Genomic DNA, 13042 nt, shown 5'->3' with positions numbered 1-13042 from the left:
GTGTGTGTGTGTGAGGCTGACACCAAACACACCTCCTGATGCAGTGTGTGTGTGTGTTCAAAACAAGTTTACCGCTCGCCTCAAGAATAGCTGAACAAAAAAGGCCAACTGCACACTTAGCATCTATCTCTTGGGTAACACACACAGCACCTAACACACACAGCATCTAACACACACTCAGCATCTAACACACACTCAGCATCTAACACACACTCAGCATCTAACACACACTCAGCATCTAACACACTCAGCATCTAACACACACACTCAGCATCTAACACACACACTCAGCATCTAACACACACACACACACAGCATCTAACACACACACACAGCATCTAACACACTGAGCATCTAACACACACACAGCATCTATCTCTTGGGTAACACACACAGCATCTAACACACACAGCATCTAACACACTCAGCATCTAACACACTCAGCATCTAACACACTCAGCATCTAACACACACACACACACACAGCATCTATCTCTTGGGTAACACACACTCAGCATCTAACACACACTCAGCATCTAACACACACTCAGCATCTAACACACACACTCAGCATCTAACACACACAGCATCTAACACACACAGCATCTAGCTCTTGGGTAACACACGGTCACGAGACATAATTGGGAATGGGCAGTGTGCATGTACGTGTGTGTGTGTGTGTACTACGTGCTTACGTGTGTGTGTGTGTGTGTGTGTGTACTACGTGCTTACGTGTGTGTGTGTGTGTGTATACACCCCAGACTCCCACTCTACTGCTGGGGTGCTGTTCTGATGCTGGCTCACGGGTAAACCTGCTGGACTCGGCATCTTCTGAGAGCCATTTACCGAGTTCACTTTAGATGAACCTTTTACCACAGGGAGTATTCAAAGTAATGAGCCGCTTCACAATCATTTAGACAGCAGAGAGAAACCAACACCAATCCAAATCAATCAATCAATCAATCAAATCATCACTCACTGACAATACCTCAGAACAATATCCAAGTACCTACCAAAAGACTAGCTGAAAAGATCACGTAGCTATCTACAAACACATATTCTTCTGGCAACCGTGGCAGGCTGGTGGCTTTTCTGACCTCTTTCAGGAGGTTCTTCTATAGTGTTTTGGAGCTCGATGTTCTAGAACTGCTCACATATATAACGGCCATTTTGATTGTTTTGATGATGCAAACGCATTTTCACAGAATTATGTTTGATGTTAGCAAGATTCCCTCTGCTTGAGCCAAATGTAACTAAACTTAGTCATAACATGATAACATGAATGAAATCTGTTTCTGGGAAGCTTTTTAATATCTTATATTTTGGCAGAATTCTTCAAAATAACACCTTATTTCAGCAGTCCTTCTCAACAGCCACTCACAAGCAGAAGCGCTGAAACGGACATGGGCCTTCTGAGAAGAAGGTTTTTTGAGGATGTTTCAAAAGCAGGAGGCCAACACAGCGAGTATGGCAGGAAACAGACATCTAAAGCTCTCAAGAAAAAGCTAAATTGCTCCACTAAAGCGCTCACTGCAGACAGAAGTGAAACAGAGACACTCGGCCACGTCTGATGTGCCGTTCTTCAGCGGATGTTCAGTCGTTGCACAACAGACATGGGGGGGTTCGTCAGGCACACACACACACACACACACACACACACACACACCTTACCCAGACTAATTCACATAAAACACAGTGAGTATGCATACATGTACTGGAAGTTTATTCATTTTGTTCTCAAGTTTTTGGCCAAAATGATATCACTACGGCCATGCCAATTAAACCCATCTATAAATCAGAATCCGATTCTAAACAAACACACACACACACACACACACACACATTTTCAAGCCCACGCTAAAGAACAATAACCTGTCCCTCCCCTCAGCCTGAGACCAGATGTCTGGGCATTCTGAGAGGTGAATAGCGGTCTAATCAGGCATGAATCATATGACACACACACACACACACATTCTGAGAGGTGAATAGCGGTCTAATCGGGCATGAATCATATGCCATGCTCAATTAATAAACGCACTGACCATTCACACAACGATTATATAAAAAAAAAATTAAAAAAACACACACAACTAGCCCAAACACTCTGGGTGGTCACACACACACACACACACACACACACACTTGTTGACTATTGTCACTATTGTCAATTGTTCAAACACCGTGCATCTACTCAAAACCACCACTTTATTCAAACACCAATAACAAATACTACAAAAACTATAGTATCGGTCAGCTCACTGTTGTATTCATGTGCAGGACACAACCATGCTGCATTTATCAATCCGTGTGTGTGTGTGTGTGTGTGTGTGTGTGTGTGTGTGTGTGTACGTCTCTGCACGAGCTGCTGCTATGGGACTAGGGTTGGGGTTAAAGTCATACTTTGGGATTGAAATGCCTGAGGGGTGTTTTAATGTCCCGTGCGTTGGAATGACTAGACTTCCATCTAAATGGATAGAGCTTAGAGAAACCCTCCCATGTTAAACTGCTGGTACTGTTTTGGTGTGTGTGTGTGTGTGTGTGTGTGTGTCCAACCATATCCCACAGCCTACTCCACCTTAGAGGCCAGCTCCATGCTGCTGATAAGAGTAGCAGATAAGGACACAACTTCAGTTTTTTTTTTATCAAAGCCAGCTCCTTTCTGCATAAACTCCAGAGCAACCAACCCCTCCCCCAAAACAAAAACACACTCACCCTTCACCCTGCTGCTAGTTAAAGCCTCTCTCACACACACACACATACACACACACACACACACACACACACACACCAAAAGAACTTCAGAGATCTGGATTTCATACACAACCTCAGGCTAGATTAGAATGAGAGAGAGAGAGAGAGAGAGAGGAGCGCTGGCTGGCCGAGCCACAAAGAGAAGCACATGTCTCCACCTAATAACCTAACCTGCCCTGCCCGCCCACGCCCTCCCGCCCTCCCGCCCTCCCGCCCGCCCGCCCGCATGGCCCCCCTTCATGACAATGGGCTCAAAATGAGCAGCGCTGCAATTATGGCGCGTCTCCCTGCCCAGCTCCGTTTGGAGCCAGCGCTTTAATCCCTTAAGAGAGCGAGCGAGCGAGCGGCCTCAGATCTAAACATGAGGCCAGGCCTGCTTACGAGACGGGAGGAGGAGAGGAGGGGAGGAGGAGAGGAGAGAGGGGAGGAGAGGAGAGGAGAGAGGAGGAGAGGAGAGGGGAGAGGAGAGAGGAGAGAGGGGAGAGGGGAGAGGGGAGGAGAGGAGAGGAGAGGGGAGAGAGGAGGAGAGGAGAGGAGAGGAGAGGAGAGAGGGGAGAGGAGAGAGGAGAGGGGAGAGGGGAGAGGGGAGGAGAGAAGGGAGAGAGGAGAGGAGAGGGGAGAGGGGAGAGGGGAGGCGCTGTGTTACAGGAAGCAGCCCGCAGTCAGAAAGTGGCACCTTGCGAGGCTATAAACACCCCACGCAAAGGGAGTCTCCTCGCCATGTCTGCCGGGGGAGGGAAAAAGAGTGGGAAGCGCACAAGACTCTATGGATGCCAGGGGGGTTTAGGCACACCAAACAGGACCGGTGGAGGGGGGGGGGGGGGGGGCTATTTCTGACCGCATCAAAGTTCTCACTCTTCACCCTCGCTAGTTAGATAGGACGTCATAACAACAACAAAAACAACAACAAAACCCGTTGTAAGTACCCAGTTGATCTAAAAGCATCCACGCTCTAATCTCCATGTGTCTCCAGACCCCAACACACACACACACACACACACACACACACACACGCACACACACACACACACACACACACACACACGGACCGGGGCCTTCTCCTGGTAAGATTGCAGGCATAAGGTAGGGAGCTGTTGTCAGACGAATGCCATCCAGACAATTTAAGAGCTGCAACACAACTACATCAGCATCTCTCACAGCCACTCAGGTCTCAAAGCACGGCTGCTTATCTCTGGTGAGCGCGGGGGGCTTGGCTGATATGCACGTTACTCTGTTTTAGAACAGGCTACTTTTTACCAGGTACCCAACAGAAAACATTCTAGGCTGAGATTTACACTGCGTTTCTAAAATGTGCTTTAGAAGATATTTTCCTGTCCCACAAATGAACAGAATTAAAAAAAAATCCTGTGTCTTGACTTTTGGTACGAGTTCAGGGGTCTGGCCAACATATGCATTCAAACCTTTAAATTATTTACACTTTTTACTTTACTTTTTACTCATTTACAATTTTTTAAGGCTTACACTGGGCGTTTTAATTAAAACACATTTAGAAATTCCTTTTCGATCTAAAAAAAACGAAGCAGATACATTCTCAACAAATGTATTCCGCAAAGATTCTGGATCTGAAAATCTGCCACGTCATACCACCTGGCAATGGCAGTTTTGCAGTGTAAAAGCTCATCGGATGACAAATTCTCATCATATAATAAACTAGACAGCAACGTTAAATATAAGCCTGGGTTACCATGAGCTGGGTATAAAACCCCTCCGTAGTGACAAAGAGCCGCCGTGAAACCAGAGCTCCCCGACGCCACTCTCCCCACCAGCTCTACAGAAGCCTCCTCATCTCAGGAGATCCATACGTCCAAATAAATAAATGAATTCGATCATTTTAGTTGAAATAACAAACGTTTCGGACCCTCTGGTGTGTTTGGACATATGACGGGAGGAAGAGTGTGTTCTCACGCTTGGCCTAACCAGAGAGAGAGGCCCTGTCAAGAGATAGTTTATCAGCACTTTTCTGACAACAGAGCTGAGTTTGCTAGCAGGGCCCGGCTTCCAGAAGCTCAAACGGGAAGTCCCATCCCCAGATAAGCGTTTGTTTGTCTTACTTTCAGAGGGAAAGACAAGCCACAGCTGAGGGGCACGCAGGAGGGTGCAGGACAGGTGGAGGCCACATCTGAATGGCCATTACGCTCTTCTTGATGCCTTCACTAGTCTTGTGATGCCACACCCTACTGGTACACCACGTCATCCAGCTAGATCGTTCTGAAAATCATGAAGATCTATTTGTGACGCACATCGACTCAGGACTGGACAGAACCTACTCAGATGTGTTTGACAGCATCTCTCCACACAGCGCGGACACAGCAACCCTGATCAACACCTTCAGAGGACATGGCCTTCTATTTAACATGTGGTGATTTTACATTCATGACTGAGAAAAGTTTTTTTCGTTTTTTTAATGAACATACTAACTGCCAAGATATGTATGGGGAGGGTGGGTGAGGGTAATCTTGTTCGTGTTTAAAAAAAAATGAAAACATGGAGGAAAAATGCTTGAGATACTGCTTGAGAACCTGTATTGTGCAATTCCTTCAATAAATAAATTATATATATAAAAAAAATAAAAATCATGTGGGGATTTTATTCCTCATTCAGGCAACAGTCCATTTAATGATATCTAGCCCAGCAACCAGATTCCCAAATAGTATGGTCAGGACGCAAGATAAAAGTCATCTCATTGACCACACCAAATGGAATAATTTTAGTGCACCATCTTTCAGAATCCTATATCCAGCCTAAATCGACTGCTATTATTTTATACTTCTATTAATTGGTGACATTCATTTAAAGAATGATCGAAGCAATAACAAAAAAAAGAACAATGGACCTCATTCCTGAAAGCACTTACGAAGTTCCCGGGACAATTCTGGCATTCCTGAATGGTTTCTCATCTGGGATTCGTTCTTCGCTAAGAACAGGATTTAAGAATGCGGAAAAGCAGTCGTGGATAGGCCAGATTGGAGTGTGCCCATGTTCTTAAGGGCTGAATTTGTAAGAAAACATTGGCGTTCGCGTTCAAATCCATTCTACAGATATCCCCGGATTTAAATAATAATAATAATAATAATAAATAAATTGTAAAAGCCAGTGGAGAAACATTCCACTGCTCATCTTACTGGCATGATGTTGCATGTGACATGTTGCGGTGTTCACTTCCCTTATAAGGAGCTGGCGGGGCATTTATGTGTGCAAATTCAGGTGTACGAGAACGCGCGTTCCAATTTAAGAATCAGTGAGATTCTCTCATTCGGGGGAGCACAGCTAAGAACACTTTGGCATCTTAAGAAAACATTTCCACTCGTTCATGAATTCAGCGAGAATCTTTCTTAGGGTTGGTCTTTACGAAGTTCATAAGAAGATATTTAAGACGACACTTAAGAACATGTTCCAGAATGAGGTCCAATGCTTTTTGATAATGCCTACATTTTCCCCATCATACATGTTTGTCAGGAATATTTAGTTTGGCTTGCATTGGAAGCTCAAGTACTTACGCTAACAGCGTTTTGGTTTGCAGCCGTGGGGGTCTAGGCACTGTATGAATCCCTGACTGAGGTGTGGGAGAAACTAGAGTTGAAACTGGGACAGAATGTTTTGAGGCATTTCAAGTAGTTATAACAAAACATGGGAAAACAATCATCAGTTCCGTCATTCTCAGTGTGGGCCAAGGCTGACGGCCTGATTAGGCGGAGCGCAAGCGCGTGCTAGCTGAAAACTTTCCCACCCTTCCAGATCAGCCCAGATGGACAGAAAAAAAAGAAGATGACCTAGACTAGACACGACAAGACGAGGTGAGAGCCTCAGCCTGTCCTGACCCTGTTTGAGTACATCTCAAATCATGAGTGTGCACACACACACACACACCCAGACACACACACACACACAACCCCTCACCCACCAAAATAAACCACCTTCTTTGAGATTACCGATACCTAAAACGCATCCTCATTGGAAGATTAAGGCTACAGTATGGATGATGTGAACAAACGCATCTTGACCCATCATTAAATGCTATCTTGACCCATCATTAAATGCCATTGTGACTAGTACTTCCCAACTGTAGTTCTTCAACACCTATTTCTTTGTGTGTATGTGCATGTATGTGTACAGACTTTAAAAACAAAAAAATTGGTTGTGTTTCAAATGTATAAATGGCCAATATGTGTGTGTGTGTGCGTGTGTGTGTGTGTGTGTGTATGTATATGTGAGTGTGTGCATGCGTGCGTCAGGGTTTCTAGGTTACGCTGCATCTCACGGCTCTGACTTGAGCAAGATGAGCAGAGATGAGGTGTCGACAGACAGCATCTGGTTTTGGTGAAGGTCACATGTTGCAGTGAGGCAGCAGTGTGGTTCGCTTCGAAACCAGCATTTATTCAATTCCAAATACTGATCAGGAACCTGAGGAATCCACACCCGTTTTAAAACAGGAATTCCATTATTAAATGATCGAGGCGGCGGCGGCGGCCGGAAGACCAGACACAGGAGAATACGGCGTGACCATTCCCAAGAGCAAACACTGGAGTGACCATTCCCAAGGTGCACACTGGAGTCCCACTAGGGAGTCTTAACGGGCAGTCTGTCGCTCGGTTAGATGAGGACACCGGCCAGGGTTGCGCGGGTGCATGGGTGCATGCCCGCTGGCGCACGCACGCATTCCTTGCGCACCCAAGGCCTCCCTCTCCAGCTGAGGGTGGAGGGCACAGTTCCCCTAAAGGAGGTTTCGCTTCTGCAGCCTCAGAACCAACACCACCTCGTTGGGCCCTATCATCCGCTCGCATGGTTTTTCCTACCACTGTTATGCCGATGATACTCAACTGTTTCTGTCTTTCCCTCCTGAGGACACCACGGTCTCGACGCGGATTTCGGACTGTCTCGCTGATATATCCACATGGATGAAAAATCACCACCTTCAGCTGAACCTGGCCAAAACGGAACTGATGGTCTTCCCAGCCACCCCCTGCTGGGGGCTGCGCTCGTCTAGTGAGCGTCGTTTGGCACTGCCGTCCGTGCAAGCACGGCAATCCAGACTATTTTCATTTATAGTTCCACGTTGGTGGAACGAACTGCCTAGTACTACCAGAGCAGGGGCGTCCCTCTCTACCTTCAAGAAGCTTTTGAAGACCCAACTCTTCAGAGAGCACCTCCCCTTCTAACTGGCACCTGACTAGCGCTTAACTTGCACTTCAGCAGTTACATTCCTGCACTTCTTTTTCCTCTTTTCTAGGTTGTTGTTTTTCTAATTCTCATGTAAAGTAGTATTTATTGTTACACCATGCTTTTTTATTGCTCTTAGCTTGACTGTTCTCTCCCTTGTACGTCGCTTTGGACAAAAGCGTCTGCTAAATGACTAAATGTAAATGTAAATGTAGAACCACAGCGCCAGCGTGCCCATCTCATCTCAGAATCCCAGCGCCACAGTGCCCACCTCATCTCAGAAACCCAGTGCCCACCTCATCTCAGAAACCCAGTGCCCACCTCACCTCAGAATCCCAGCGCCACAGTGCCCACCTCATCTCAGCGCCACAGCGCCACAGTGCCCACCTCATCTCAGACACCCAGCGCCCCAGTGCCCACCTCACCTCAGAAACCCAGCGCCCACCTCATCTCATCTCATGGTGGAGACCTGTGCTGCGTTTCTTCAGTGGCATAGTGCCGTGCCCACTGGAACCAAGAGCGTGGGTCATAACATCTCAGTCTTGCAGCGTAGTAGAACAACGCCATAGCACAACAACGCTTAAGGACTCAGCCCCGATGCCAATAGTGGAACGGAGTGATGGAGGACGATCACAGTGACCCCCACAACTCTCCCCCCCCCCCCCCCTCCTTGACAATTAAAACCAAAAAATAAACATTGCGCTCCCCCTCTTCCTCCTCCCAACAGTGCAATGATTGAAGGATTGTTTCTACATTTGAACAGCTAAACATTTCCAATTTCCAATCTCATCAGTCAGTTAACTTTAAAATATTTTAGCAAACATTTTTAACTTCTCACCGGGTGGTCAATCCATACAGTGTTCATGTTAGGCACATGTCTGTTGTATTGATAATGAGACGAGCTAGCCCTTCTAACATACAGGCTAAAAGGCTAACAGTAGGGCCAGACCTTCCTCAAGTACAGAGTACAGAGTACAGAGTAGGGTAGAAACTCATCACCAAGTCACCAAACTCCTAGGCTGCAAAATTTGACCTGGAGTTGATTTAGGATTCTCATTCTGCAACCCCCCCCCCCCCCCCTTGCTTTACCTACACACGCACAGCCCCCTACACACACACGCACGCACAGCCCCCTACACACACACACACACACACACACACACACACACACACACACACACACACACACACACACACACACACACACACACACGCTTTTGGTGTAGACAGTGCCCAAACAAGTGGACCCAGTCCAGGGTTAGGCTAAAACTCTACAGAACCTGCTGACCTCTACAGTGACACCAGAATCCTGACAGACCAGAGATCTTAGAATACAAAGAACAGATCTCTGTGTGTGTGTGTGTGTGTGTGTGTGTGTGTGTGTGTGTGTGTGTGTGTGTGTGTGTGTGTGTGTGTGTGTGTATACGCGCGCGCGCGTGTGTGTGTGTGTGTGTGTGTGTGTGTGTGTGTGTGTGTGTGTGTGTGTGTGTGTGTGTGTGTGTGTGTGTGTGTGTGTGTGTGTGTGTGTGTGTGTACGTGTGTGTGTACGTGTGTGCGTGCGTCAAAGAACAGATCTGTGTGTATGTGTGTACGTGTTTCAAAGAACAGATCTGTGTGTATGTGTGTACGTGTGTCAAAGAACAGATCTGTGTGTATGTGTGTACGTGTGTCAAAGAACAGATCTGTGTGTATGTGTGTATGTGTGTATGTGTGTACGTGTGTCAAAGAACAGATCTGTGTGTATGTGTGTCAAAGAACAGATCTGTGTGTATGTGTGTACGTGTGTACGTGTGTACGTGTGTATGTGTGTATGTGTGTATGTGTGTATGTGTGTATGTGTGTATGTGCGTACGTGTGTCAAAGAACAGATCTGTGTGTACGTGCGTATGTGTGTCAAAGAACAGATCTGTGTGTATGTGTGTAAGTGTGTCAAAGAACAGATCTGTGTGTGTGTGTGTGTGTGTGCGTACGTGTGTCAAAGAACAGATCTGTGCGTACGTGCGGTCTAACCCGAACCCCCAACATTGACACGATGGGCTGGAGCTGAACCCCTGGGGTCTAACCCGAACCCCCAACATTGACACGATGGGCTGGAAGTGTTGGGGTCTAACCCTAACCCCCAACATTGACACGATGGGCTGGAGCTGAACCCCTCGGGTCGAACCCGAACCCCCAACATTGACACGATGGGCTGGAAGTGTTGGGGCTGGAGAGAAAGCTTGCAATGTCCTTATGAGATCACAGTAAGCTGCGCGTCAGTGCATTCACAATGGCTTTATGGACAAGGGGGTTTGGGAGACATGAGACACAGGTCACCCCCCCCCCCCACCCCACACACACACACACACACACACACACCATACACAGTGCACAAACACATGCGCGCGTGCGCACACACACAGACTGCGCGCACACACACACCAAACACAGACTGCGCACACACACACACCAAACACAGACTGCACACACACACACACACACACACACACACACACACGGTCCCTGCAGGGCAGCTACCTGGGGATGGTGACACACTTGGTGTTGCAGTTCTGCGTGGTGATGGCCTTCTCCAGCTCGTCCAGCTGGCCCGTCTTCTTCAGCTTCTTCACCAGGCTCTTGACGGCCTTCTCGCACCACTTCTCCTCCTGCCCGTTCTGCTCGCTGCCGCTGCCCCCGCCGCCGGCACCCCCGGAGCCGCTGGCCGACTTCTTCCAGCCCAGGAGACGCTTGACCACCGGCGGGGTGAAGGGCAAGATGGAGGACATGACTGAGGAGGGGGGGGGGGGGACGGGGACGTTGGATAAATCAAGAGGGAGGCGTAGAAAGGGCAAGTGACTTGGCTGTGTGTTGTTCCCTCTCTTGATTGTTTGTTTTGCGTCGCCGTGTGTGTGTGTGTGTAGGTGTGTGTGTGTGCGTGTGTGTGTGAGAATAGTCAGCCCCCCAGTGGGTAAGAGGCAGAGGGTGAACTCAGAGGGGGGCTGAGGGGAGTTGGCGTGGAGTGTGTTATTTTTTCTTTTTTAGTTTGAGCCCCGTATGTGTGTGTTTTAAGAGGGGGGCGGGGGGGGGGCTGTTGTGTGAGCAGTCCTGTGAAGGTGTGTGTGTGTGTGTGGGGAGGAAGGGGGGAGGGGTTAGGTGGAGTGGAAGGGGGGGCGCGGGAGAAACACGCAAGAAGATGGGGGGGGGGGGGGGGACGTGGGGTCACCTAGGAGGGGGAAAAAGAAAATCTGGTGATGACAGGAAGCTCATGAAGGGACAGAGAAGATCATGATCATTCAACACCCACATATTGGGCAGAGCACATGCCTTCATCTCACTTCTCAACACACACTTTAAGTCGAAACTTTTCCATCCATAGAAAACAAAAGGCCACAACAACTAAAAAGGACATAACTGACATTCATCATTTCAACCATTTTCCAATTAAACCTCTGCCCACGCTACTGTAAGTAGGCTAATTATAATTTACTAATATTATTATTACAGTTTAAAATCACTAGCCTTGGTTGTTAACAGGTTGCGAATATGTTTACGCTACAAAGTTTCTGCAAGTAAACAATAGGTGCAAGCATGTGGAAACGCAGCCATTCGCTCGATACTTACTCGACTTATAACAACTCCCTCCTAGGCTATCGACCCATTAGCGGAGTCCCAGAAAGTAACACCGATGTGCAGAACCTTTCAAACTGTTTATTTTGTCCAGCTACCACCGCCCCGCCATTTCCAAGCAAGCATGGGACTTTTTATCATGCTACTGTTTACCGCCTCATCACAAACCCCGGCTAATTAATCTCTTTAAGCAAATGTTCATTTTGGTGGCTGGGCAAGACAGTTCTTCGACTAATTCAAGGACCTCCAGTTTCCACCATGACGGATAATCTATGTTGGCAATCGTTCAATCCTACAAACATGAAATAGCCCGATGTTCACGTTAGCATCAAAAGAGAAAAAAAAATCAGAGTACGAGCAGAAATCATAACCTTAGAAGTTTGAAGCTCTTGCCTTTCCATTCTTTAGAAAAAACCTGCACGTTCAACTACAACAAGTGATACAGGAAAACAAATGGCTTAATCGGGTGCTATCTAAGAATAAAACAACAAAACCTCGGACTAATTATCTCCGGTAAGAATGTAGCCATGCATACGAAATAGGCCAAGCCGTTCCTGAAGAGCATTAGGTAGCCAGTCCCCAAACAACAGGCTAGGATGTAAAAATAAAGCGTCCGATTTACCTACGATTGGAGCCAAACCCTTACCTGGAGCCACTGGAAAAAAAGAGTTGAAAGGGGTCAGGTGCTGCTCACTGTTGCATAGTCCGATGATCTTTTATGTCCCAGGATTCTGTGCTACACGGATTCCGCAGATACTCCTGATGCTACAATGCTACAATGAAACAAACCCGGGACATGAATATCTTACCGCCCCCCCCAAACATAACATTTAACAATATTACTTTGCAATCCACCTAAAATACCAGTTATAGCCGTGTGGCCATCACTCGAACGTTCCATAAATGTTAGAATATTTCCTATGGCTCAAAGCACTATTGTTTGCATGAAGAATTCATTTCCGAAAACCGCTAGCAGCCTGGCTACTTTGTTTGACAGAAAAATAAACAGGTTTGAAACATGTTTGCAGCCAGTTCTCCATTTGGCGTTTTGATGTAACTCACCCTGTCTGTAAACGACAGTTTGTGTGCAAAATTACCGGACAAATAGTTCACGATAAAGTCGATTTTCCCTTGAAGATGTAAAAATCGATTTTAAACAGTATTTTCCTCCCTGTCGCCGATTTACACCAGTAGACGACGGCCTCTCACACTACAATCAACCTAGCATGAGTGCACGCAACGCGACACTTTCTTGCCTTCAGTCCCGCCCTCACGTTTCTGATTGGAAACAAATAGAGATGGCGTTTGTAACCCAGTATAAACATGGCACAGGGATTCGTTCAAAAATGTGTCAGTTGTGTCGTTCGTAATGTAATCTTTACGTTTTTTAGCTCCATTGGATATGTAGCTCTGTCAATTTGTCAGTGAGGCTTGGATTCCAACGAAAGGATTCTGATTGGTTTAAGTACACATCCATCTCTTGACTTCATAATAGAGACAAGGCGAG

General features: G+C 47.0%; 1 protein-coding gene and 1 long non-coding RNA gene across 3 annotated transcripts in view; both read right to left on the bottom strand.

Moving 5' to 3' along the window:
- smad2 (SMAD family member 2) overlaps positions 1-10986 on the bottom strand; it is a 27646-nt gene extending 16660 nt beyond the window's left edge. Inside the window, exon 1 of one of the 2 annotated variants that reach the window (XM_031577602.2) lies at positions 10447-10986. In XM_031577602.2, coding sequence (XP_031433462.1) covers positions 10447-10694 — 248 coding nt within the window. In that variant the 5' untranslated portion in view covers positions 10695-10986. The remainder of the gene's footprint in view (positions 1-10446) is intronic. The other variant, XM_031577601.2, reaches the window with a different exon arrangement.
- A 104-nt stretch (positions 10987-11090) lies between these two features.
- Positions 11091-12811, bottom strand: LOC116222836. Its single transcript, XR_004164801.1, has 3 exons — positions 12598-12811; positions 12182-12308; positions 11091-11131 (listed from the first exon to the last, which is right to left on the bottom strand). It is a non-coding gene; the product is annotated as an uncharacterized LOC116222836 (long non-coding RNA).
- Between the last annotated feature and the right edge of the window lie 231 nt (positions 12812-13042).

The sequence above is a fragment of the Clupea harengus genome, chromosome 12 (assembly GCF_900700415.2).
Source record: "Clupea harengus chromosome 12, Ch_v2.0.2, whole genome shotgun sequence".
NCBI classification, from domain to species: Eukaryota; Metazoa; Chordata; class Actinopteri; order Clupeiformes; family Clupeidae; genus Clupea; species Clupea harengus.
The sequence above is the reverse complement of the archived record's forward strand: the minus strand, read 5'-3'. Positions and strand labels throughout refer to the sequence as shown.